This window comes from Gymnogyps californianus, chromosome 2 (assembly GCF_018139145.2).
Source record: "Gymnogyps californianus isolate 813 chromosome 2, ASM1813914v2, whole genome shotgun sequence".
NCBI classification, from domain to species: Eukaryota; Metazoa; Chordata; class Aves; order Accipitriformes; family Cathartidae; genus Gymnogyps; species Gymnogyps californianus.
In genome coordinates, this window is record NC_059472.1 from 22,421,333 (window position 1) to 22,448,859 (window position 27,527).

At 41.2% G+C, this 27,527-nt stretch overlaps 1 protein-coding gene across 4 annotated transcripts; it reads left to right on the forward strand.

The window, feature by feature from the left end:
- Positions 1–27,431, forward strand: AZIN1 (antizyme inhibitor 1). Of its 4 annotated transcripts, XM_050891619.1 has the most exons (13): positions 1–250; positions 6,097–6,234; positions 6,443–6,478; positions 14,148–14,345; positions 16,429–16,602; positions 16,884–17,056; positions 20,654–20,788; positions 22,565–22,646; positions 23,756–23,830; positions 24,942–25,107; positions 25,676–25,794; positions 25,968–26,182; positions 26,828–27,431. In XM_050891619.1, the coding sequence occupies exons 4-13, from the start codon at positions 14,244–14,246 to the stop codon at positions 26,934–26,936; spliced, it is 1,350 nt and encodes a 449-aa protein (XP_050747576.1). In that variant the 5' UTR covers positions 1–250; positions 6,097–6,234; positions 6,443–6,478; positions 14,148–14,243; the 3' UTR covers positions 26,937–27,431. The 4 variants fall into 4 exon arrangements, with proteins under 4 accessions (XP_050747576.1, XP_050747575.1, XP_050747577.1 ...); XM_050891618.1 differs by lacking the exon at positions 6,443–6,478; XM_050891620.1 differs by lacking the exons at positions 1–250; positions 6,097–6,234; positions 6,443–6,478 and adding an exon at positions 11,959–12,017.
- The last annotated feature ends 96 nt before the right edge of the window (positions 27,432–27,527 follow it).

A 27,527-nucleotide genomic window follows, 5' to 3' on the forward strand; every position in this document is an offset into this window, starting at 1 on the left:
GCTCCCGCCTCCGCCCCCAGCTGCCGCAGCCCCGCGCCCCCGGCCCGCTCCGGCTCTTTCTCTCTCTGCTCGTGCCCTCTCGTCCCAGCGCTGCGCTGCGCTTCCCCCGCTGGTCGCCCCCGCAGCCTATGGCCCTGGAAGGCGCCGCTGCCGCCGCCTGTATTTCTGCTGTAGGTTCCCACATCCCTCTTTAAAAATTCCGCCTAAAAAGAGAAGACGATTTACCAAATCTTTCGGGCCGTTATCTCACGTGAGTACCGGTGCCGGGGGTCCCGGCGCCCCCGGCCTGCCCGCCGAGCCGGGGGTCGCGCCGCGGGGGAGGCGGCGGGCGGGAGGGAGGGAGGCAGGCAGGCGGCGACGCCCACCCGGAGCTCCGGAGCGGGCCGGGGCGTCCCTTGACACCGGTGGCGGGAGGGAGTGGAAGGAGCTCTCCCTTCCCCGGGGCCTGGGGAGGGGCAGGCCCTTGTTCCCCCCAGTGCAAGCAGGGCAAGGGGAGCGGTGGCCGCGGCACTCGGGAAGGGCGGAGGGGCGCCCGGCGGCAGCACCGTCACCAGCCGCCGTGGCGGTGCCGGGCGGGAAGGGGGATGGGGATGGGGCCGGTTCCTCACGCTGCCCTTTCTCCAGCCGGCGGCGTGGGGCGAGACCGGCTGCCACCGGCGGCGGTAGATGGAGAGCGGCGGGATGAGTCAGAGCCGAGGCTCCCCCTCTTCCCCGGCGCGCAGCGAGGCGCCGGGCGATGCGGGGCCGCCGCCCGGGGGGCGAGCGGGCGGGTGCCGGGGCTCCCCGCGCCCCGGAGGGCGGCAGCGGCGGCGGGCGGAGGGGGTCAGCGGCCGCCACGCTAACATGGCGGCCAGCCCTGCGTGTGAGAGGCGGCGAGGCGGGAGGGGGAGGCCGGGGACCGCGTCGAGGGCTGCGCCGGGGCCGCTGTTTCCCCTTCTCCCCCAACCCCGCAGGGCGCGGGAGGGCTGCGGGGCCGCCGGCTCTGCGGGGAGCGGGGGCTCGGCAGCCGTCCTAACATGGCGGATTCCTGCGGAGGGGGGCTGTGTGGTGTCTTCCCCCTCAGCAGCCGGGGCAGTGCCCCGCGGCGGGAGACCCGTTCCCGCCGGGCGTCGCTACCTCTTGCAGTGTGCCCCTTCCTGGGGAGGGGGCGAGGGGCGTCCTCGCCTGGACCCCTCAAGGAGAGGAGATGCCCCGGACCCCGGCGTGCTGTCCCCTGGCCCTGTGGCAGCTGCCCGGGCTCGGGATGACTGACTCCCCTGCAGGTCTCGGGGGATCCCTTCCCCTCCGGTGCACCCGCATGCAGGAAGCTCCCTCAGGCCCGGGGGGAGCAGCTGTGTGACAGGCTTCGAGGCTGGCCTGGCTGACGGGGGGCAGAGAGGCTGGAGAAGTGCTGGTGGCGTGGCTGCGGCGTGTCTCTTTGCCTGCTTCTCAGAGGCCATGTTGTGCATCTGTAACCGTGACTATCCATCCGGGCTCCCGCTGTCACGCTCCTCTTTTCCCCCTCACCTGAGCTGCGCCTGTAGGCACCTGCACTAGGCCTCACCCTGTCCCCCTCGGCATGGTGGACAGGAGGGCATGCGAAGGAGCAGGGCGGCAGCATGAGCTGTCAGGGCACCACACAAGTTGTAAGGGCATTGCACAAGTGACGCTTTCCGGGATGAGCGCTGGGATGACGGGGCAAATTGCTTTCACACAGAGGGGCCAGGGGGTCCTCCAGCATATGGAAAGTGGAGCCCTTCCCTCCTGTTAGCAGTCTCCTCCCTTTGCCAGGGGTGTTTGCTGGTCATCTCAAGGACACACGTTTTCCCCCTCCCCTTGGTCAGTCTATTAGCGTAGCAGTAGCAGGTTTGGTGCCGCCAGTCCTTCTGGAAGTCTCTTGTTTGAGCCTCAACCTCCTTGGCTGCATCTGCCTGTACGTGTGGTTCAGTCAGCCACTGCTGTACTGGTGGCTTTCGGAAAGTACGGAGAAGAGGGTCCAGTCACTGCTCAGCTACCGGCTGGGTGCGTGTATGTAAAGCGTGTGCACCTGGATGTCAGGGTATCCTGAGTGCGTGTGTGCTCGCTGCGGTGCTGTTCCCTGTTTGGTGAGAGGTCAGCAGAGGTGCCTGTTACTGGTTGTAGGGGAGCTGGAAGTACAGTTTGGGAGCGAGAGGCTCATGCATGTGTAGGGGGGATGGTGCAAACGCAGGAACGTGGGGCAGCTGGCGTGGCCGAGGAGGATGCTGTTATGGCTTGTTACTAGACAGCACTGCAGGTCTTTCCCAGTCGGCAGTCTGGGCTCGTTCAGAGCCCGGGAAGATGCATATCTGTGCTGGGGGGACCCTGGTTGTGGTGAAGAGGGAAGTAAATGAGCTTAAATCTTCTTTTGAGTCCTTCTGAAGTGCATCTCCTGCAGTGCAAAATCCTCCACAGCTGACGTGCCAGGAGAAGCGCTGCGTTTCAGACCTCTGCAGCAGTCTCCGGTGAGCAGGATTTGATTGTGTAGTGCCAGTCGAATATAGCCGCCCTGAACGAAAACACCGTGTGGCGTCCAATAAAGCGGGTTAGACCTGCCTACCCTCCCAGCCAGACGTGTGGCTGAGTCTCCTGCGTGGCAGTGGGCTGGGGGGGAATGCTGCCCCACTTCTTCTGCCCTCACCCCGGCTGCTGGATTTTGGGCTCTGAGGATACTGCACTTGCCCACTATTCTTCCCTGGGTAAATGTGGGAGGCAGCGGTGCTGGGGGGGAGGTGGGGGTTGTGAATAATGGTGATGGTAGGAGGGGTTTGTTCCAGTCTGGACTGGTCCAGTCTAGTTCTTTCCTTCCTGTCACCGTGTGAACAATGCTGCTGCTGCCGTGGCTGATGCTTGCAACACGGCAGCCCCCTCCCCGTGTGCTTCAGGCTGTGGTGAGCTCCCTTCCCTGCCTGCTCTGCCTGCCGTAGGCCGAGCCCCCCGCAGCCAGCCAGCCTGCTGCCCCCCTGTCCCTCCCGCCGGGCCTTGAGCTCCAAGGGAAGGTTTTTAAACCCCAGAAAAAGAGGGGTCTTTACAAGACTTTGGGAGGGGGAGGTTGTTCTTTGGTGGTGAACAGCAATGGGAATGTTTCTCCCCTGGGGACAGTTTTACTGGAGGCAAGAGGCAGGCTTACCGCCTTTCAGCACTGCAGCCTGCCCCCAGGCAAGCAGCTTGTGCCTCTCACTGCTCCCTGTGCTGGAAGGCTGGTGCAGGTGTGTGTTTGCAGCAATGCTGGGCTGTACGGTCTGGAAATGATTCCATCTCTCCAATTAAAGGAGAGACGGAGTGCTCTGGAAGGCAATTAAGACCATCCCTTCCTGAAAGGGAGGCTTAATTGTGTAATGGACTAATTTGGGTGTAGAGGCAAATTTCAGTTCAAAATACTGTTGATGTGGCGCAGGAGCGAGAATGCAGTTGATGGGAGAATTCCTCAGGGGCCTGCGCTTCCTTCAGGACCTGCTCTCCCCCAGGGACCGCCTGGCCACAACGCCCTGGCCCTGATCTGGAAAAAGCCTATTGTAACAGAAGAATAGCTGGGTTTTTTGTGGACCAGAGTAACTTTGGTGCCTCCGAGTCTGTCGGTGTAAATGCGCAAGGTCATCGTGTTGCTAGATTTTTAGGGTTTGGTTCATGGATGTTTTAGCTCAGGTCACTAAAGGGTCTCTCTTTCAGAAACTGAGAGATGCAGTGGATCACTTTTTTCAAAGAAAATGAATCAGTGCATGGTTTTGTAGGCCTGTCTGTATCAGACATGGGGAGCTGAGGGGGCCAGTGAGCTGGAAAAAGCCTGGCCCTGACTGGCCTGCTGGCACTCATAGGGCTTGCTGCGGCGATGCAGTTGTTCTGCCAAAACTATGCACTGTGGACAACTGGGGGGTTATTTTGTTCCTCAGGTGAGTGTTACCATTCAAGTATGAAGTACAGCCTTGCTGGTCGAGCTGCAAACTTGAGGCACCTGCTAGTAGAGTATACTAACAGATGATATATAAATACATGCATATAGGTGTCACTTGAGTAATAAAAGGCAAAGCTGCCTTGTCGATTTTTCCCGCAACTCAAAGCTCGCTATTTAGCAAAGAATGCTTTTATGCCTAGTTTAAGACCCTTAAGCAATGAACACTTCACTGTGGCTGATCACATGCGTGATTTTTCTAAAACTGGGTTTGTCCATATGTGTTATAGACATCTAATACACTTCTGCTGCTTAAAATGGTAATCCTGCTCTGCCACAGTACAGCAAACTAACTCTTTGTGCTGGTTAAAGCAGAGTAAAATTACTATGATTTGAAAGGCTCAAGTTGTACCATTTTCTTCTCTGAATATTTAATATCGGCAAACCTGCACAAAAGAGGGCGGTCAGACTATTTTCTACACGTTTGTGTAGACCCTTCAGATAAATAATTCTCATCTAAAAGAAATTCTGAAGGGCAATTAGAACTCAGCACACCTCGTAGTTGACTATTGCTACAGAAAATGATTGGTTTTCATTCCAGCTCCATGGGAACTTTCACTGCACGCTTCCTTCTTGGGACATGTGAGAATAGTTACTGGAATAGTACTGCAGGTGATATTTGTCTGAAGCATGGTTTTTTAAGTTTTGCACTAAAGGTCATGTGCTCTCCATAGAAGCACCTGTTTTTAATGACTTGTTTTGCTGGGAAGGTAAACTTAATTCATAATCACTGGAAAATTTGTATGAGTGCTTGAGTATAACCAGAACAGTACTAGAAAATAGTGGAGCTACTAGTTATTTTATAAAAGGAAAGTGTTGCCAGCTTTTAAAACTGTTGTGTGTGTACTCTGAGAACTAAATGTTGCTGACTTCTTGCTTTCGTGGAAGAAGGGGATAAGATTAAATACACTGCATATACTTTAATTCTAGCTGCCAAAATTCCTTAATATCTCAATTAATTTTGAAGTGCTGAGGTTTATTTTTAATGTTATATGCTACTGAATGCTAATTTATAGGATAAAGCTGAAGAGGTTGCTCTGTGGGGTTGCTGTGAAACAGTTACCCTCAACTTGCATTCACTCTGTTTGTAATTCAGCACTTTACAGAGTATACTAGTTTAGTTTTCTAATAGCAAGAATAAGTGGAAAAATACACTTCAGCAGTTTGTTTAACTGTAATGCGGTTGAAAAGATGATCATGTGGGTTAGGTGATTCTCAGAAGCCAGGTTTTTGTAGTCAGCTCATGTAGTCTCATTTAAATAATGAGAGCAGCAAAGATTTATTTTTACAATAGGTTGGTACATTCCACGTTTCATGCCATAGACCACAGTGAATTTGTAGAAACTTTGTTTTATGGTGGGTTTACACATGGCCAGTTCTGTACCATATTTAATTCCATGAAAATTACAGTTCCTTTTAGAAGGAATAACTTCTCAGCAGGGCTGGTTAATGTTTCCTTGACTGCTTTTTATATTCATTGTACTGTTTTGTGTGATTGTTTTACCTTAATTTGAGTAAGCTAGCCTTGTACTTTAAAATGCTGCTTTGGTGTTGTGTGTAATAGCCTTTAAGGGCCAGCTGAAATGTTTCCTCATTCCTGAAGGCAAGCATAAGTTTCTTTTTACTGTCTTGCTCATCTCTGGATTTGTCTGTATGGTGTTCAGTTTCACTATATAAAGCACTATTTTTCACCCACATGCCATGTTCATTCACAGCAGAGGAAGAAAGAACATGACAAGGGAATTCTAAAATAGAAAGGAAGTGGGGAAGGGAAGAATCACAGTGTTTACAGGGTTAAAAACACTTCTGGCAGGGTAGTCCAGTATTAAGATGTACTACCCTAAAGCAGGATCATGTAGAGCTCTTTGCCTTTACTTTTGAAAATCTTCCAATTCAGACTATGAAAGATAAGTACAAACAAGCAGTTTCATGTGTTTTAGCAGTTGTTCATACATCTGACTTGATCTGGCTCAGAGTTTACATTCACTCTTGAAAACTGGGCATTTTATGTGATTATAAATTTTCATGGTGGGGTGTTGCAAGCCTCCTTTAAAAGCACTACTGAAAAGGCACTTGTTACATGTTTTAAGATAAAGCTTTTGTTTTGTTCTTGCTATGAAATTTATTTTTATATGCATTTTCTCCCACAGGGCAAAATCTCTGATCAAGTTTACAACTATCCAGAGGGCTTAGGAGAAGTGCTTTATAGAGAACAGTTCGACTTCAACGCTGAGCCACCTTGGGAACCTAGCTGATGATAGTAGGGTTCCATCTCCTAACTTGTCCATGTAAGTCTCTCTTCCTTCTCTTTTCATCTGTATGCAGGAGGATAAGCACTTCCAAAAATACAAACAGCATTTATTGGCTTTTTGATAAGCAAGATAACTGTCTTGATGTAGTTTATCAAAACTTGAAAATAGTCGCGTGCATATTATATGGGGCTTTCATTCAAGGGGGGGACTATAATTTTTAATCACTTAATGCTTTTCTCAACAGAGTTATCCGATGAATTTCTGAGAGACTTAAACATGTGTGAGTAAACTTTGTAAATAGAGCTGCTTTTCTGAATTAGGGCTGTTGGCTGCAGAAATCCTAAAATAAAATGCTGTAGCTTCAGTCTCTCAGTGGTAATTCTGAAGTCATGAATTGGCACTGCGTGACTGTTAATATCAAATCATGATTTGCCAAGTACTGTGTGATTTCTTAGGGTATTTTATACTGAAATAGTTAAAATTTACTATTGTAAACAGTAACTAATGCTGATCACAAAGGGTGTGCCTTCCCAAATGCCTGTCTCCATTATTTGCTAATTACTATCCACTTCCACAAATAGTTGTAGCTGAGCTACAGTAGAATGTGGAATTCTGTGTTGGAGGTGAATAGTGCGCCAATTATAAATGCCTTTACATTTTTAAGAGGCAAACAGTTATTAAAGAAAAACAAGACCCATGATAACTGAAAACAAATGAACATGCATAGCTGATCTTTAGGAGCACAGAAAACTCTGGAATGTGTGTGGTTATCCTGGTCTGTTGACATAAAACAATAGCTTTATGTGGTTTTAACAATAGCCTTAAATGCATTTGTAATATCTGAGCTAAGCTGATTTTATACAGTATTACTTTTTGCCTGTCTAGCTGAAGGCATTTTTGTTTGGCTTAGTACCTATAAATTATATAATGCTTTTTAATGTAAAACTTGAGAATGAGAATGGTTAAGTGCATCTAACTGGGCCAGGTACTTTTTAAAGACCACAAAGAATCCAAGTGCCAGTTGTGTAAGTATGTCTCCTAATAAGGTACCTAATGTAGATGACCCTGTTCTTTGAAAATACTGCAGTAAGGGAGGCACAGGGCGAGCTTGGTTTGTCATGATTTCTGGCTGTATCTCCAGAAGTTATGTTGTTCTTTTGTTTGAAACTTCATGACTTAACCACATATATCTGGTTCTGTGTAGATGACTGCTCTACTCAAGTGAATACAGTTAACATTGAAAATTCTCTGAATATCACTGTTATTTTGTAGGTGTCACATAATTTTTATAAGCAAAAGATCTGAGAAAATTGTTTCTCTTGTTCAGTTTCTGAGTTTTGGCTCACTCTTGTATGTGGGTAGAACTCTTGCCTGACATTTTGCACTTCAACAGGAATAAAGTACAGTAATAAAAAGATAGCAAAGACAGAAGATTTAGGAAGGAGTGAATAAAGTATAAAATCTTCAGGTACTGTAAATGCATTTTAATTTCTAAAACTGTTCTGAAGGAATTTTGGCTTTGACAGAAGTTTTTTCTCTTTGAGGAGAAGGCTGGTCTGGTACCTTTATTGAGCTTATTCTTTCTCTAACTGGTAGACTCATGTGCTGTGGCAAATAGTGCAAGGTAAGGTATAGCTTGTCCTAGAATGGAAATGCCACTGGATTTGCTGTATTTGTAGCTGAATGTTCAGATGATCTGCATGTTTATTTTGAGCTTGGATCTATTATGTGTTCAGTAATAATATACTGTACACAAATATAGGTAGTTAAGTATTGAATGTAGTGGTAGCATAGGTAGCAGTAGTCGGCAAGTGTTTGCCAGTAAATCTGTACCTGTTTTGGTGTGCTGAAGCACAGGTAATTGCCTCAAACACAGCTAAGATGTAAGTTTGCCAGCTAATTGGTAGTTTGAGTCCTGTTCAACTTGCAAAGTGATTTAATGGGAAAAAGGTCAACTGAGCTTTTAAATATAATTATTAGTATTACGTTCCAATGGAACCCAAATAAAAATCTTCTCTGAAGGTGTATTTATATTCCCGTTGCACTTGCTTCCTTTTTATAATTCTCTCCCTCCCACTTTTGTCCTTGTATTACACTGGCCAAGGAAGAACTTGGGATTTAGTTCTGTCTTGCTCTTCAAGTGCTGACTTCCTGAGCAGTCTGGCAACTCTGGCCTGAAGTCTTGCTCCTTTTAAAATCTCTTGTGTTTGTTTCAACATCTGGTTGATCGGAAATGGAGGGAATTAGCGATGGAAATCTGATCTATTAACAAGCTGTGTCTATGCCAAGTGGAAGCAGTAGTTATCTGGACTGGATAGCCTTTAAAGCTCTCTTGACTTTGTCTAAATGGGACTGGGTGGCAATTGGGGAACAGGAGGGCTGGGAGTTTGGACGATTGGGGGGCAATGGGGAGGCCAAATACTAATATTGACTAAGCAAGTAAGAGGATAGGATAGCGAAGTAACTGCTTGCACTGTCAGGAAAGAGAAGGGCTGGTATGGTAGCACAGAAGTATACATGCACTTACAAGAGTACTCATTTTTGCAAGCTTTGCTAGCTTACTGGCTTTGAATAATGTATTCAAACTTCAAGAAAACAGAAGCAGGTTCTTGAAAGCGTGGTTCCTGTAGAAGATGTCAGATGGGGCATTATTTTTTAGTATCTACCCCCTTTGCTTGCTTACTTCAGCAGAGATGCTCTTGTTACAGTGCTCATTTAACTGTGTGGAATACTCCTGAGAGAATGGTAGGATGAAACTAACCTAAGCTGTACAGGTACTCTGCTATGACCCTCAGTGGATTTGTACTGAGAGGCAACTTGGGTAATGCAAAATGTCCACTGCCATTGTAAATAAAGACACCTGCTTCAGCACTTCCATCAGTTGGTTAGTGGCTGCATTCAGCTGACTGAATGATAAGGATGCAAGTTGGTGAAATGGCATCTTGGAATATTTTTTTTAAAAGATAGTCCCATTATAAATAGGCATTTCATGTGCTGAAAACAGAGGACTAGTGTTTCTGCTTTTCTAGTATACCCGTTCTGTACTTAATTGCCGATGTTAGTGACAAAATGCTTCTACTTTTTTGATCTGTTACCCCCGAAGAACCAGTATTGTAAGGAATGTGAGATGAATGTATTTTATTTTATCGTTTTTGCATCAGCATAATTGTTAATCTCATAAATATTTATTTTGCTTAGTAAGACATGTAGTTGAAAGGCATTATTGGGAGCCCGTTTGGTTTGCAGAGACTGTTCTTTGCAGAGGAAGTTTTTAATGAAAGAACCAAACCTCAAGTTTTTTTTTCAAGCCAGACAATATGTAGTTCTGACAATGTAAAGAAAAAAATTGAAAATTATGTGTTTGTTATGGATGCTTACATATGACAAGCATGTGTTTAGTTAGTCACTTTTCAAAGCATTTTAATTTTCTTCTATTCCAGATGTCTGCATTAATTGCAGTGTTTAAATATGTAAACTTTTATCTTAAAGTTCTTCATCGGGGAAGTCATTGTGTTAAACCCTAAAGAGCCTGAGGATGTAACGCTTACTTCAAAGAAAGCAATTGCATGCCTATGTAGAAGTCTCATACCACTTGACAGCTTTTGTTTGCCCTAAAATATATGTCCTGGAGCATTGTGCAGACTAATGTTTCAGGTGGTAAAATGGGTGGTGTTACCACACTAAGTCTGTCAAATCATGACTTGCAGCAAGTCAGCACTTTCAGCAAGGACTGAACTCTGTATTGTAATGATTTCTGACTCGTCTTACAGACATGGAAGAAGTCTTAAACCATCCTCTTGATTTCCTTCTGTGTGTATTCATTTGATCTTTCACGAATTTTATCATTGATTCCCCTCCCCACTCAGGAGAGGGGCCAGTCAGAACAGAGTAAGGTTATAGCACAATCCCAAATCCTACTGCAGGTATTAACCCCTTAAAGAAACATTTCTCAAGTGTGCACTGGTTTGTGGTCGTGCTGTAGCAGTCCTGGTAGGAATTTCAGTTTTCTCTTTGTAGAATGTTCTTCCTATCTCTTCAACAAGACTGAAAAGATGTAATTTCTTCGGAGAGGAATGGGCTGTGACTCTGAGGACAGAAGTTGGTAGGCTAATGTTAGCTTTTTTTACTAGATGAATTTTGTTAAATGAAAAAGCTTAGATATCACAGACATGCTTAGAAAAAGCAATTGCTGTTGAGCAGCCTGGGAGAGGTTATACTAGGCTGTTTATGGTTTGTTGCAAGCTATTTTATTAAGGCTGTACTAGCATGGATTTCTTCTCGTCCCTGCCTCTTGACCATAAGATGCTTTTGGATGAATGAACTACAAGAGACGTCTGTTTTAGGAAATGACCTTAATCGAAGCTAACTTACCAGATAAGTGTTCTTTTTGTTGTTGGTTTGGGGGAGTTAGTCGTAAAGAGGCCTCCTCCCCGCCCATGCTTTACTTAAACCAGTTCTTCCCCCTCCTCCCCACAGGATCTCCCCAAAAGTAAAAGGGCAGCTTTTGGAGGAAAGTATTCCATACCATCTCTCTCTGAAAGCTATAGACACCACAGTCAACTATAAAAAACCTTTCTTTTAAGAGTACCACAAAATTAGCCTAAATCTACTCCAGTGTAACTTAGATGAACACCAAGACTCGAAGAAAAAAGCTAGCTGTTGTTTAGACCGAGCTTCTTCATTTGAAATATGAGGCACAAGCAATTAGCCTGCAGGGTGTGTGTGGGTTTGGCGAGTCTAAAAATCTGTTCAGTGCTGTGACTGGTTCCGCTGGGTGTACTGAGACCTCCCAGCAGGGTAGATCGGGGATGTGCGTTCCTTCAGTGGAAGGGACTCTTGACCATCTGCATGCTTCAGAGTGTACGAAGTGGCTTGTAGTACAAAAAAAAAAACCCCACCAAGACTTTAAAATCTAGCAAAGTAGTACCCTTGTATATACAGTAAATCCTTAAAATGCTTTCATTTTGCCTTCAGGCTTTTTAACAGGTTTGTACAATATGTCAAGGAATTGTGAGCTTATGATCAGAAACACAGAATTTGTCCAACTTGAATAAACAATAAAAAGCTCCGATATGAGGCTTCTGCCAGCCCAGTCACTTCTGACATGCATTCAGTTGCAGGTACTTATAGTATTTACTGATTGGATGTGAGTGAGGAGGGGGAAAGAGGAACTGGGATCATGGAAGCTCATCCTGTACAGAGTTACGGTGTCAAAATGTTGCCACTGAGTTTTGCTGAACTTTTTCTGAAGTCATAAAATGGATTAGATGTGTACTAAAAGATGTTACAGATTTAGATGCAGCACAAAACATATTTGAAATTTGAAAATTTTCCTTTAACACTCCTCTGTCACAAAAGGATTAAAAAAACCTGTGGTTTTTGAATGGTTAACAGATCTGCTACATTTGAATAATCTGCTGAAAATGGAAATCACTTTGCTCTTGCATGTGTTCACCATGGTTGGTTTACTGATTCCTCTCTGGGTATTATTTTTCTTGCAAGGAGACAACAAAAGAGCTATTATTGTAGAAGAAAAGTTTAATGTGTTTATTACACAACCAGCAAGTTCCTGAGGATGCATAAAGTACTTTAAAACTTAGTTGAACATTAGGCTGTTTAAGTCATAGTATAAAGAAAATATGCTATTAAACTCTGCTGTTAGCTTTTTTTCTTCTTTTGATCCTCACATTTTGAATACTCCAGAACTATATCAAATTTTCAGTAAAATGCTGATGCCAGCTTTTCTTTCCAGGGAAAAAAAAAAAACCCCAAACCCTTTTTGGCACTCTGCTCCTGGAAATCATGGATATTTTGTGGAGGTGAACGTGTTGAGGACTTTGTGCTAATCAGCTAGCAAACCAAGGATACTGATGAAGTACCTGTTCAGAGGGTGACAGTAGCTACGTAAACATGACTGTGGTGTTCATGTTTGTTTCACTGATTCGAAGTCAAACTTAGTTCAGAAGCTTGTCTTTTTTTTGTTTGGTGATGGTTTTTTAAGGAGTTTTAGCTGTTGCTCACAAACTTAAACTGAGATGTGACTGACTGAAGATGTTTTTCCTGGTTATTATAGTGTCTACCACCTAGTCATTGTTTATATAATTGTAATTTACTTAAATCCTTAGATCAATGTGATAATTATCTTGCTCTTTCATGATTGTTTTGGATCTTCAGGATTCACTTAAATAAGCATATGACTCACTACATGTGAGACAAGTATGTTCTTACCCAGCATACTTGTCTTTATCGTTCAGCTTCTGAATATAACTGAAAATTCTTGCTGCCACTGAGTTAAATTCACCTGGCAGTAAATACTTCTCTTAAGAAACATAGGTGGCATACTTGAGTTACGCAGAAAGCATACAAAACTCTGCTGGCTCTTTTCTACGTTATTTGGGGTAATGACAAGCAGGAGCAACTGCTGTTTAGTTGTCTTGGTATTAGCTTGAGCAAAAGTAACTTTGTTTATATTATTAACAATGTTAACCAAACTTATGTTGCAAATCGTGGATTTTTTTTTTTACTGTAGGGAGATGATGGAAGAAACATGAGACAGAGTTAATACCATGGCCTTGTGACCATTTGAAGCCAAAATTATCTTCTTATCTTTTAGAGTCTTAGTGAAGCATTTTTTTTACCTTCAGCTGTTAATGTTTTTGGTTTCTATCAACACTTTTAATTAGAAAAATAATTTTGTTATTTTAAAGCCAAGTACAAGTGGCTTTAGAAAACAACTGTCATTTTTTTATAAATACTATGCAACTTCTGTTGAGAGATTAAAAAGTCTTGGGTGTTCATGTAAAGAAGGAATCTAGTTAGCTGGCTGGTTTTGATCAGTCTTGTGTTAGTCATAAAGATGACAGTTGAAACAAAAAAAGTCTGGTCAGTCAGTTGCTATAAACTAATAAACTGCTTTTAAACAAGACCTGCAACTCTATAATGGAATGTAAACTGCAGATTGTTGTAATCGTCAAGTAAGGCTGATGAAGCCATATAATTAGCTGTTGGTAGTTTCCTGCTGTCTGCTGATTTTTACTTGAGACTGACTAATCCATATTCTAAGACTCTGTATATTTAACAATGCCTTTTGTCTTTGGACTTCGTTGATTCAGGTTGTCTTTTGGAAAACACTGCTTATAAACACCATCTAATTTGCAGTGAAGGTTTGAGGATAAACAAGATGCAAATAAAGCTAGGCTGTAACTGTTACTTTCTTTTAATACGAGTTCCACTTACTGAGTTTAATTGTCGTTTTTAAAACTACTGCTAGCTAGTGGCTTCTTCCCGTTAACCTCTATTGAAGTGAAGATTTTTAAGTGTTGTAGGTAATCTTATGAATGGAACAACAAAATAAATGTCTAGTAAATACAATGTGTGAAGGCAGTGGTTATAAATTAGCATCTAAACAAAACCCAGAATGTTAACACAAATACGTGAATCTAACAAATATCAATGTTAACATTTAATCAATAAACTACAAGTTTTCTTTAACAAATTCAGAAATGTTGTATTACAGTCTTCCAGTTGCATACTTGAATACTGATGTCACTTAAGATGCTACACTCAGCTGAGCTGAGGTGTTTGTACAAGTATTGTACACTTGCCATATTTTCATAGTTTGCATAAGCTCAACACAGACCAGTGTGCATACTGTCTGAGATTGTTCTCAAGAACAGCCTTGCCTCAGTGGTTTCTTACTTGTCTTTAAGTTAGTATCAGATTTGAAGTACGCAGCCTCTGTTTTATTCTTGGCTTCAGAAGAATTGCTCTAGCCTTATTGCTGGCAAATGAAGGGTGAACAGAATGAAAAAAATCTTTGATTTTTGTAGGGGGGTGTGTGTGTTACTGTTTGTAGTACATCAGATGTAGAAAGCTCTTTCTGATTTTTAAATAGTGGCACAGTATGCTTTGGGCCTCTTTTCCCATTGATTTATGTTTTCTTTGTACAGTTTGTTGCATAATTTAAGGACCCGGATATAAGGCTTGGAAGCCCATCCCTTGTGTTTCTTGGTTTATGACTGTCGGCTTTGTGGAATACGGCTGAGATGAAAGGATTTCTTGAGGATGCAAATTACTCCATTGGTCTGTTGGATGAAGGAGCAACTCTTGCAGATGTTATTGACAACTGTATTTATGAACATACTCATGTAAGTTTTTTGTAAGTTTTCCAAATCTTCTGGTTTAGTTCTCTAAGTCTTCAAACTAGGTCAAGGTATTTAGCACTGATGGGTGAGCTGACAGCAACAGAGGAACAGTCGGCTAAAACTCACCTTGTAAAGTAGTTTCCTCTTCTAATTCTGCTTCTTTGCTGTTTGTTTGCCTTGGGCTGAATTTTGTTGGGGAAATCTGGGCAACAATTGTTACTTCCCTGAGTGTGGCTAGCAGGAAGGTAGTCTTGCTGATGTAATCAAATACAGGTTCCCATCTCATTGTTTCAAGAGATTTTATCAGTGGGGTTTAGACCAGGAACCTGAAATTGGGCAAGTGGATATTGCTGAGTTAGAAACATTCTTTTTGCTCTTCCCCTAAAAATATGCCAAAGTTTAGATGAGTATGTATGCTGAGCCAGTTTAAAGCCATGTTGAAAATTTCTATGGTCTGTCACAGTTGTATGGTTATACATTTTCCCGTTAGCCTTCTCTCCGTTGGAAACACGGGTACGACCATATTGTGAGGTGCTACCTTTTTCTTTCAAGAAAATAAACTGGTCTAAAACCTATTAAGGTTTAGCAATCTACTGGAAAGAAACTTAAATAATTCTGTGTATACAATAGTAGTTTTAGTGAATAAGGCTTCACGCACTTAGGAGGCAGGAAGATGTTGTAGCCTTTGTTTTATAGACAAGGTTGTAGAAAGAGTGAGCTTTAAAAAAAAAAAATACGAAGTTTCATTAAGCAAATCCTGTATCCTTAATATGCCATGCCTATGAGTTGTTCACTTTTCCCTTGGTTTATCAGAACTAATGTTCAAATGCAAGTGCTCAACTATAGTACAGCAAATAACTAAATCCCATGGCCTTCTGAACTCAGGTGTAGGATTCCCAAATCCTGATTCCTAATATTCTTTTTCTGTCTAGCAAATAAATAGGTAAACTACTGGCAACATGTCATGTCTCCAACCACTGGCTGGCTCACAGAGGATAGCTGCCTCCTGCTGCTTTCATTTACTCCTTTAGCTCAAGGGGTAGAGGCCTGTGCCATGGATCTAAAGCTCCAGATCCCATTCCTGCTGGTGACCCGTACAGGGGGTCAGTATGCTTCCACCCGATGGAATTTCTATTTGTGTTTTTTAAACAGAAATAAAGACATTGTATACAATAAGCCACAACATAGTTTCATATCTGTGAAAGTCAAGTGCTAGAATTAACATTTTATGTACAGTCTTAATTCAGATCAATCATATTTTGTGATGGTCTCTGATATACGGTAGGCCATTCATTTACAGGAATTTTACTGAGTGCACATTATAAACAAATATAGAATGATCTGTTTGGATTTCGATCCACTACATCCACATCATGACTTGATATTGAGAAAGACTATGGTAACACATGCACAAGGGGGACTGTTAACAGTTTCCAGAAAAGTGTCTGTGCATTTTCTTAAAGATTATGTACTTGACTCTGCAACCTTAACACAGCGAGTTTAGTTCTTAAAATTCTGTTTGAACTTTGTGCTTCACAAGATGTAGAGAACAGTCTCAAACTTGACTTCCTGAATTAAAATACTATCAAACAAATTTTCAGTAAAATGAACTATTAGCTAGATGTTAAAATAATGGTAGTGCATTAGATTTTATTCCTTGTGTAATAAGCTATAAATTATTTGAGACTGGAAGCTTTCGTCCCAATGGATCGTCTTCCTCCAAAAAGTTGCAGACTTCTGAAAAAACAAAGTTGGAAGAGATTTGTAACCTATTCTGTATTTTTAGACAAAATCACTATTTGGCATTTAAGTATTATCTTTTGTTCAGGAATCTCAGAATATTGTCTAAATAGCATTCATAATATCTCTGAAGTGGTAGGTATTCCCTTTGATTTTTTTTTTTTAAACTAGTTCAAATCGCTAGGTGGAGGTAAAAACAAAAGCATTGTTGAAGGTCAAATCTAAAAGTTAATAGCAGGGTGAAAATAATTACATAATTCTTTAAGACTTTGTTTCATGGATTGTTTATGTTTTGACAGCAAACCCACAACTTCAGACATTTTATTTTCCTATTCCTATTTTTTAGACTGGAAAAAGGGCATTTTATGTTGGTGATCTTGGAAAGCTTGTAAAGAAGAACATACAATGGCAGAACGTGATGGCACCAATAAAACCATTTTATCCTGTAAGATGCAATTCTACTCCAGGTGTACTCGAAATTTTGGGAACCCTTGGCATTGGATTTGCGTGTTCCAGTAAAGTAAGTTTTTCTTTTCTGTGTGCCTTATTGTCTTCCATATGTCTGCTGTTTTAAAATCAGCTTTTTGGTATTAAGTGTCATGGTTATAAATAATGTAATTTAAATTGTGAACTCCTGTGTAACTGGCTGTTGAAAATCTGTAATTCTACCCTAGAAGCAGTGGATAATTTTCTCTTTAGTGTATTTGACTGTTTAGTACAGTACTAGAGCACATCTAATAAAAATTCAGTAAAGATAGTGCACTAGACTGTGTCAAACTCTGGTACGCTCCTGTTTTTCAGTCTGAAATGGCATTGGTACAAGACCTGGGCATTTCTCCTGAAAACATTATATATACAAATCCTTGCAAGCAAGCTTCTCAGATAAAGTATGCAGCGAAAGCTGGAATAGACATCATGACTTGTGACAATGATATCGAGCTGAAGAAAATTGCACGTAACCATCCAAATGCTAAGTAAGTGTCAAAATTCTGGTTTTGCTTTTTATGTGGGGGAAACTTAATTTTTGCCTGTGTTCTGGGTTGATTGAGTTACAAGTGAATTGTATTAAAGAAGCCATGTACATTGCTTGCATCTATTTTTCTCTTCTCTTTGTCTCCTTTGAATGTAGCTTTTTTGCAACTTTTTCCCTACTGGGTCTCAGCTTCCTAATATGATAGTAAGGCCCTTGTTTTGGGAGAAATCTTGCATTTTTATTTCATAGGGCAATCTTCATGTAAAGGTTTCAGTGATTAAAGTTCAGAAGTCTGGCACCTCATCATCTGCAAGTACATCTTCCTCCTGCTCTGTTGTGGCTTCAGTGTTTTCTCTCAGGGTATTCTGTTTGGATATTAGGGGCTTCAGCTGAAGTCAGGGCTGAGACTATCAGCAAGCGAGCATGTGCATTGGGTCCCATCTAGGGTTTGGGCGTGCTCTGCAGGTCTACTAAATACACCTACAGGTATTTTCCCACTATTAAAACAGTGAGAAATTTGACTCCAGTTCTATTTTCAGTCACTTCACTATTGGCCCAGATGCTTTCTGTAGAGAAGTGATCAAAGCTGATATTCTGGTTGTCAAATATGAGAATTTTATTGCTGCCAATGTATCATGGTCTCTTTTGGACTGATGGGTGCTCATGTCATTAGGTGTCACGTCCCTCACATATGAATGCTTTGTCTGTGGGCCATACCTTAAGAAATTTGGAGTCAGAGCCTAAGTGAATGTTACAGTGCTTTCCAGTAATTAATGAGGTATAGCTTCCCACAAATGTCATTAGAGCGCACTAAAAATGAATTCCTGATACCCTTTATGAAGCCCTTGGTTCTAGACAGTCAAAGTGTCGTGTCTTCTCCCAAAACTGTGGCCATAGTTGTAGAATTGGGAAAATTCTACCAAGTTCAGTATCTGGAGACTCTGCTCATCCCACCTAGTTACTTTTTTTAGACTACCTTGTGAGTTAATATTGCTGTTGCTAGTGATTACACTTCATCCCCATGGAAGCCTGTCAATGCTTTGCATACTGGAGAATACTTCCTGTGCAAAGAATGTTATGTATGATAAATAATTTTGAGTGTAAAATGCTGGCCTTGACATACTCCGTGCATTTGAAAGCCTTGGCAATGCTAAAGCTGTCTCCTATGTCATTAGTGTTTTACCAGTTATCACTGGTGTCTTTAGTGTTTTGTTAGTTTTTATGTTGGTTTATTTCCTTGAGTCATAACAGCCTCTTCTAGAAGATGTTGTCTATGGTAACATCCACAGCAAGAGAAGTTAGGATGAAGACTCTTCTTGAGCCAGAGAAATTGTAAAGTGAGGAGACAGAATGAAGGAGTTTCATAAGGTAGAGAAAAACAGCATAAACTCTTCTTTTCAAGGATCCCATAGTCTAATATTTGAAAAAGTTCCTGTTTACCGAGGACAAGAAACTCAATTTCTACAGAAGAACTGCAATTTGCCATCTAAATTTTCTAGAAACCTGATCTCCAGCTCTCCTACTGGGTAGAGATTTGTTTGCTTGTTTTATTAGAATTCTCTTATTCAGGTCATTAAAACTTGGATGCTGAAGTGACAACTATGAGTTTTCTTCTTTCTCTTCCTTGGTGTAGTTTCAAAAAGTCAAAGCCTTTATATAGCCATGTTCTTCCTATGTGTGGTTGTTATAGCTAGGTTGTCTTTTTGTAGATGAAGCTAATTACACTTTGGCTGAGGAAATCCTGCTTAGAAAGCTGTAATTCTCCTTCTCACTTTCTGAAAATTCTTTTAATTTTCTGCACTGAACTCAGTAAATCATTTTATAATTGATGCTTCTGCCTTTGGGAGTCTTAGTAACTCGAATGATTGCAAATTCTTTTTTAAGAAAGAGGAGGAATGTCAGAAAGGAGTGCTTAGTCTTTCACTTCTTTATACCTTTGGATTTTTCCAGGCAAAGTTTAACTGCTAAGGTTGCTGGTGTCCTAAGAGCTCCAGTGGAGGCATGGTTGTTATAAGTATTAATGCTTCCTTAAAAATAAAGAAAAAACCCAAACTCCAAACCTGCATATCATCCTCTAGCCCTGCTCTAACTGGCTGAAACCCAGGAAGAAGAATACTATTAGATTCCTAGAAATTAGAATTACACTTTTTCAGTGGTTTGCATTAGAAAAATATCTTGACTCACTTATAATGCTGCCGTAACAATTCATCAATAAAATTTAACGTTGGATGTCTTTAAGAAATGGTTTTGTCTAATCTTAATGTGAGGTTGCAAACCATAGTATTATGGATTTGAAATTTTTTTACATTTTAGAGTTTAACTCTTGACAATTTTGTTATCTAGCACTTTTTCCAAATGCTTTACAAAATATTGTTTGACTACAGATTTCTTGAACAGAATTGTCTGTGCTAGTGGAGAAGCAGGAAATGAGAGGCTAGTCAAAGTTTCTCAAGATGAAGTGCTATAAATTAAAATTAAAAAGAATTGCTGGGCAACCTGTGTGAGAACCTAGGATTTTTTTGTTCTTTAAAAAATGCATTTTAAATGCATAGTGAGACATTTGGAAAGGGTAGAAGACAAGGCAGCTGTTAGGTCAACATGTATTTTGTAGTTGGTTAGGTTAAGTTTTGCTCGTTGCATGTCTTGAAAAGAACTATTTCACTTTGGGTGCAGAGCTTCTACCACTTGTTTATGCTTTCTGTCTTGGTTAACTGTAATGTGCTCTGTGCAGCCTGCGTATATGTCATGACACAACCTCTGTTTGGTTTACCACATGGCTAATTAATTGATCTTTATTGTGTTTGGGGGAGGAGTGACTTTCTTAGTGGACAGCAGTTTGAATTTGTGAGTTTTGGGGGTATACCTCTAGAGGTTTTGATGTGAACATGCCTTTGCCACTCAAGTGTTACTTTAATGTAGAAAACTGTCAACACTGGCACTGCAGTTTGCCAAACCTACCCAGAATGAGGCTTTGACCAGAGGGAGGAAGCTGTCTCACTGCCTAAGACTGTAAGAGACGGTACTCATTGCCTCCCTGCTCCACAAGTGCCCTGGAAGAAGGGGCAGGGAATGGACTGACACCCCCACCCCATCCCCAGTCCATGTGCTCAGCCAGGAGGGGAGGTGGAGGGATGTGGCCAGGGTATGCTTTCAGTGTGTCAGCCTGGTGTTCTCCAGATGCTGAGTTTAACCAAATCTGATACATGGCTGACTGAAGGGGCATCTCCATGCTCTCCTCTTGGCTAGAAAGGAGGACAGAGATGGGAAAAGCATATTACAGTCTTGATGGGTTTATGAGGAAGTATACTTTATTAGAAGGTAACATTCTCTTTTATTACAGCACTCAACAGACTCTTGGTGCTACAAAAGAGTCTTAGTTGCTGCATTTCGAAATCCCTTGTCCTTGTTGGCTCCATGTTTTAGCCCCTAATTGCTAGTTTTTTCTCTGTACAGGATTGTTTTTATTAGGTTCACTTGACTCATCCATCGATGGAGCTGGAGTACTGACAACATAATCAACACACTTCTGACAGTCTTCAGGCTTCACATGTGCTGATGATGTAAACCAACTGCCCCAATCATCTTCCCCTTCTCTTAGGCTCTTACTGCACATTGCCACAGAAGACATTACTGCTGATGAGGAGATGAATATGAAGTTTGGCACCACCCTGAAGAACTGTAGGCACCTCATGGAATGTGCTAAGGAGTTGGGAGTCCAAATAGTTGGTGTCAAGTGAGTAACTTTATTGTTCTCTGCTGGCTGAGCAGATGTTTGTATGATGTACTCAAGATGTAGAATACAAAAGAATTTTTTTCCCCCTTTGGCACTATTTTACAGAGGTTTTATAAAAAAAACCCAAACAACTTTTGGATCATGAGTTTTTGCTAACATACAAGCAAAAACTAGTATGTAACAAAGTAACTATTACAGACATCAAAGCAATTTGAAATAGACTATCAGAAATCCTTCTGTCAGCATAAAAGCAAAGTTTAGAAGCCTCTCCTATTTTCTAGCTGTACTCTTGAACTTTCGTGGTAACTTGATTTGTATTTTTCCAGCAGTGAACAGCATAACAGATAAGTGCTGTATAGCATGGAATAGCTTGGACAGACTTTGAACAAGATGAACACGGGGTTGGATTTTCTAAGAGTTAGGTCCTATGTCACTCTCTGATCATATCAAGACAAAATACTCAAGTTTTTGACTTGCAGATGGCAGGAATGAATCCTAGTGTTCTGAGAGCTTCCAAATGATTTGTGGTATTTTAATTTGAAGTTTGACAAAGATTTTACTATATGGAGGAAAAACGCATGCACAAGTCTTTGTTCTGTCTACCTTCAGCTACTAATGTATCACATGCTCATGAATGTTTTAAGCAAGCAACCAAACAAGCAAAAGAGGGTGGGTCATCAAGACAGTAAAAAAGTATTTAAAATGGAAGCCAGATTTTGAGGATTTAAACCACAGTTGTTTTGATGTAAATCTGTTTGAAATTGATGTTAAATTAAAGCATAAACATACTATATGCATTACAAATGACAAATGCGTTTAAAAATTAGATGATACTACTGAGAAAATGTACCTCATAATGTCTAAACTAACTTTAACAAAAATCATATGGCTTTTGTGCACTTTTATTAAAAAAAAAAATTAAAAATCCACATGTGGATTCATGCAAGTAACTTTGAAAAGTGACCTTTGCCTCAAAATGGTGTTCCTTAAAGGAGTAGTCTTGAAGTAGAGAGCATCGGGGGCAGGTGTATGGTCTGTCCAGAACCAGCAGACCATACTAGTCTTCAGGAAGCCCATGGGAGTGTTGGTGCTCGTTTTACACCTCAGTTACTACCAGTATTATGGCAGTACTTAAACCTTTTGGACAGGGAACCAGAGGGGATTCAGGAGCTTGTGGGAGGCATCAGTACTTCACTGCTTCTGATGACCTGCTCACTAGCCTGTTTGGCCTTGCTGTGAAACTAGGACCTGGCCTGGGGTGAAGAGGCTTCAGAACAGGGTGGCAGTGGGACACACCTCACCCTCTCCTGGCTGTTGGAGAGAGTAGCTATTGTGCACAGTACAGCCTTAGCTTTGAGAAGAAAACTGGATGGCCCAGGAGAGAGGGTATACAGACAAGGCAATATGAAGTAGGTTAAGAGAGAGGAGGCTGTATACAGGTACTGTTGTTAGCATTGGCACCCACTGAAGAACAAATTTTAACCACTTTGATAGTGAAGACTGAAAGGCTCAGTAAATCTGTTGTTATTTCTTAAGAATGTCCTACAATATTCTCATCTTTAGCATAAGAGCAAGACAGACCTCAAGTATAAATCCAATGGAATAGACGGCAATCATCCTCTGAGCTTATTCTTTGCGTAGTTACTGTATTATGCAAGCTTGTCTTGAGCCACTTGAGAATGAATTGCTTCCATTGCTGTTTTAGATGGTGAGACAGTTTGCTTTGTCTGAAAGCTGCACGGTTCAGTGTATTAACTGCGTTTTTATTTCTTTCAGATTTCATGTTTCAGGCTCTTGCAAGGAACTGCAAACGTACATTCATGCTATATCCGATGCTCGGTGTGTGTTTGACATGGCTGTAAGTAGACATATACATACATGCAATTGCTACAGTAGAGGATCCATTCTATTCTAATCATACTAACAAGCCAGCTACATTATTTCCAAAATATATCCATGTAGGAAATGGAACTTTTTAGTAAGGGACTAAATACTCCATTGTGAGATGTGTGGTAGAGGTAAAACAAATTTCGTAATCCTAATTGTGGACAAAGATTAATGAATGCTGTCCCACTGACAGGCAGTAGCCTTGTATGCTATTTTCAAATAAAAAATTAGTTTCCCACTTTGGTAAGGGCTTTTTGAGATTCAAATCTCAGTCCTGCAAATACACAGTTGACATTTCTAAGTTGTATTACAATAAGCATTTGTATGCTGGCATTTATCATGATATAACCGCTAATTTGGTGCACATGATCTCTCAGATTAATAACTAAGCATCATAAGAAATAAAGGTGTCATATTGCGGGGGTGGATATCCAAATTTGCATGAAGAGGAATGGCTTTGTTGGATGCTTCAGGTGACTCTTGTGAGTCTTACATGTTCTGTGTGTATTTCTCATATTGCAAAATTCAAAAATCCCTTCTCTGAACATCTGTCTTCCTGTAAACGAGGAGCTCATAAACTAAATAGAGAAGACTGCAAGTTTTTCTACTCTTATTACTGCAGTTAGTGCATTAGCTGTGACTGGTAACACACGGAGGGCAACAGAACTGAAGTTCTCACTGATCTTTGCAAATTCATTGTAGCAGTCTTGTCATGTAAGCACTATCCAAAAGACTTGCATGATACATATTTGTAAATTCCTAAAACTTTCTTTCGTCAGAATGCACCACCCTGTTCAGCAAATGCTGTCTGAATATAACAAATGCCACAAGATGGGAGTTGACATTGCTGTGAGATTTCTACTTGAGAATTGTGTAACCAGCCTCTATTGACATCCCAGTGCTATTACTAGTAGGTTTAATGGAGCTATACTAACTTCTGCGATGCTGTTACTCCCTCACTAGATATACTCTGCTAAATATGCTCAAAAGTATAAGTCCATAGAAAACAACCACAGTAAAGAGCAACAAAAAATACTTTTACAGTTGTCTGTGTACTTATGTTCTGCCTGTGTATTTTAGGAAGAATTTGGCTTTAAGATGAACATGCTGGATATTGGTGGAGGCTTCACAGGGTCAGAACTTCAGCTGGAAGAGGTATGCATTGTATTGGAAGTTGAAACTCTAATCTTGATTTAGGAAGTTGAAGTGTTTAACCATCAAACTGCAACTAACGTTGATAGCTGAAACCTGTTCTGAATTCCGTGTTAGACTGTAATTCATAAGATCCAAATAATTGGGTTTATATTCTTTATCATGGGTAGTGTAATCGGTCCTTGGAGGTGATCATTATTTCTTTTTAATCCTGTTCATATTGGGCGAATGCTGACTTAAGCATGTCACAGATGAAATTACTATCCTAAGCCACCTTAACACTAGTAATTCAATTTTTTGGCAGTTGACTGTTGTTGTCCAACTGGTTACTCTATTACATGGTTTGGGCCAGGATTGCTTAGCATGCTTTGAATCATAAACCATATTGCTACTGTATGAAAGTTTCTGGTACTTTGCTTTAGAACTGAAAACTAAACGTCTTGCTTTTATCTTTGCTTTGGCTAGCCTTTGATTTGGCCTAAATGGGATCTTTAGTATGCAGTGGCACATAAAACAGGATAACCTGTTTACACTGTTATGTTGTCTTAAAGACAAACTCCTTGAATGCAGGACAGTGAAAGTGATTCAGTGAAAAGTTACTAACAGCAATCAGGGCTTTTCTTACTTGGTTCTAACTGTTCTGTTAATTGTCCAAAATACTTGTTCATCTCCAAATATCTGGTTTAAGATTTCAGCATCAGTATTAAATAACTTATTCTGTTTCTAATACGACAGTATTCAGAACTGTCATTAAAAGGCCCTTTCCTTGTTCTTCTGGATGCATATGTAATTTTACATTGTCTGTTGGGCTGGACAAAGTTTGAAATTACTTGTGCAGTCTTGAGTGTACCACAACTTGAACTTTTGTTGGGAGGAGGGACTGTGCAGTACTCGGACTCATGGTACTCAATCTTCAGTGTTTAGCAGAATGACGTATTTTCTTAAACGCTTTGTAAATTTTGGACCTGTCTGGTAAGGGCACTTGTCAGAGAATAGCGGAACAGAGTAAGCTTTTGGCGTGCTTACTAGAACTGTTGCGGACTGAAAGTGTGTGTGTATCTGATATATACATAAGCTGAGTTTCATTGGTCTTACCTCTGACTCAATTTCCTAGGTTAATCACATCATCAGGCCATTGCTGGATGTCTACTTTCCTAAGGAATCTGGTGTTAATGTGATTGCAGAGCCTGGATGTTACTATGTTTCATCTGCATTTACACTAGCAGTTAATATCATTGCAAAGAAGACTGTTGAGTGTGATAAACTTCTTCCTTCTGGAGGTAAGGGTCGTATTTCTCTTTTACATGTTAAGAATCAGTACAGATAACTGCCCACTTCTAGTCAGGATGGACTAGTTTGTCTCAGCATATGTTTAATACATTCCCTTATGCTTGCATTAGAACCCGAAAGGCGGATTACGACCATGTTATCTGTGTATCCCACTTTCTTTGTTGCATTTATGTGGCGCTCCTTGTTTCCTTACTAGGGGTGACTTCTCAGTGGTTAAACCTATATTGGGTGCTTTACAGAAGGTGTATTAGAAGGTTCTGTATTAGAAGAACATAGAAAAACATATCATAGAGCGAGCTGCTTCTCTGCTAAAGTAGAAATTGGATTTATATTCTTAACAGTGATTATTACTGAAAGTATTAATTTTATTAAGCCTCAGACTTAATGTTACAACTGAATTTATAATCTGGTCTCATACAGATTACTCTGCTCGTAGTTCTCCCATTCCAGTGTATATGGAACCCCCTTGTCAGGAGAAAGCAGTTGACTTAAGTTAGATTGCAGAAGGACTACTTATGACAAAAAATGCATGCAAGACAACTTCTTTTTTACTTCCAGTGGAGCAAACCAGGAATGATGATGAACCAGTATTTACGTATTACATAAATGATGGTGTTTATGGTTCTTTTGCAAGTAAATTGTCTGAGAAACTGAATACTATCCCAGAGGTTCACAAGGTGAGTCTTTCTATATTCTTCAGAGATAGTCCTTACTATCCTTCTATTTTTATATATATTTAACACGTCATGTATATAATTATATATTATTTATAAAACTATCCTTATGTATATTTGAAAATTTTCTTATTCAATAAACTGAAGCCTGAATTACCTGGATCATTTCCTTATAGAAATACAAGGAAGATGAGCCTCTGTTCGCAAGCAGCCTTTGGGGTCCATCCTGTGATGAGCTTGATCAAATTGTGGAAAACTGTCGTCTTCCTGAGTTGAGCGTTGGAGATTGGCTGATCTTTGATAATATGGGTTCTGGTACCTTAGGTGAACAGTCTACCTTTAACGACTATCAGAGGCCACTGATCTACTACATGATGTCTTTCAGTGACTGGTAAGAAAATTCTCTTGATAGTAGCAAGATTGTTTTCACTTCCTTCAACAAGAGTGTACACTTACAGCCAAATATAAATTATGTTTGATGGCAAATACAGGAAGATGCCACTGAGCGCAAGAATGTGCCTTTTTAGTTTGTGGCTTTTTTCGTTTGGTTTTTCTTTTACTATTGTCTGACTTTGCTAAGATTAAACTGAGAGCTGTGATAAAAGGCCTACTTTGCTTTAAGGTTGACAAAGGAAAGCAAAATACCTAATGTTGACTGTCAGTTTAGTGGTAGTTGTAAAGCCTTTTACAGTTTGACATCAACCTTTGAGATTTCCTAATACTAGTAATTGCAACTTGCGTACAACGTTAGCACCATCATTGTAGGCAGGAAGGGCAGTAACGCTGTTGTGGTGACGGTGGGAGTTGGGTAACCTGTTCCAATACTGAGGTAGCCAGGGCCCTGCGCTTCTGCCGGGGAGAGTCACAGCCTTTCTGTGTCTGCCGAGCACTTGCATAGCTGCTTCTCCCTCCTGCTGAGGCTGGGGCCAACCTATCCAGGGGCAGTAGACTTCAAATGCTATATCCAAGGCTGGTTTCTGATGTGAAATCGTACGTGAAAACACCTTATTACGACTCTCATCCTCTTCTGCTGCAGGGATGAGATGCAAGATGCTGGAATTGCTTCAGACACATTGATGAAGAACTTCTTTGTGCCTTCTTGCATTCAGCTGAGCCCAGAAGACCGCTTTTCCACTGCAGCTTAAACAGGCATTAACGCTTCATTTAGACCTGCAGTTGCAAGTCTGTAGTTTGTCTGGTCAACATTCCAGTGCGGAAGAAATGGAACAATCTTGAATTCAATTCATTCTCTTCAAAACTTGAAAAAATAGTAATAGCTAATGGGGACCAGGCAAAACAAGCTACAGCTACAATTCACTGGGGGGTGGGAGGGTTAGATAATGGCGTCCAAATTTAAAATCAAGTTCATTCAACCCCTGAGCGTTTAAATATGCAACAAAATGGATGACTTAGTGGAGATGGAAGCCCATCACTTGGGTTCTTCAACAGTTTACATACAAGTACACAGTTTTTATACTAAGGATTCCTGTTAGAAAAGTCTTGTAAAGTTATTGTCTTTCGCCCAGATATATCAAATGTCAGTGGGAGACCAGTGTGACTTCATTAGATGTTTAGTGTATTTAGAATGTGTAAATTTGTGCTTCGAACTGTAGTTTAATAAATGTAAAATTGCATCATAGTATTTGTTGTATTTGACCCTTGATGTATCCCTTGTATGATTGCAATAAAACTTTGTGTAGATTTTACTGGTTTTCAGGCTAACTTTGGGAAGGGCT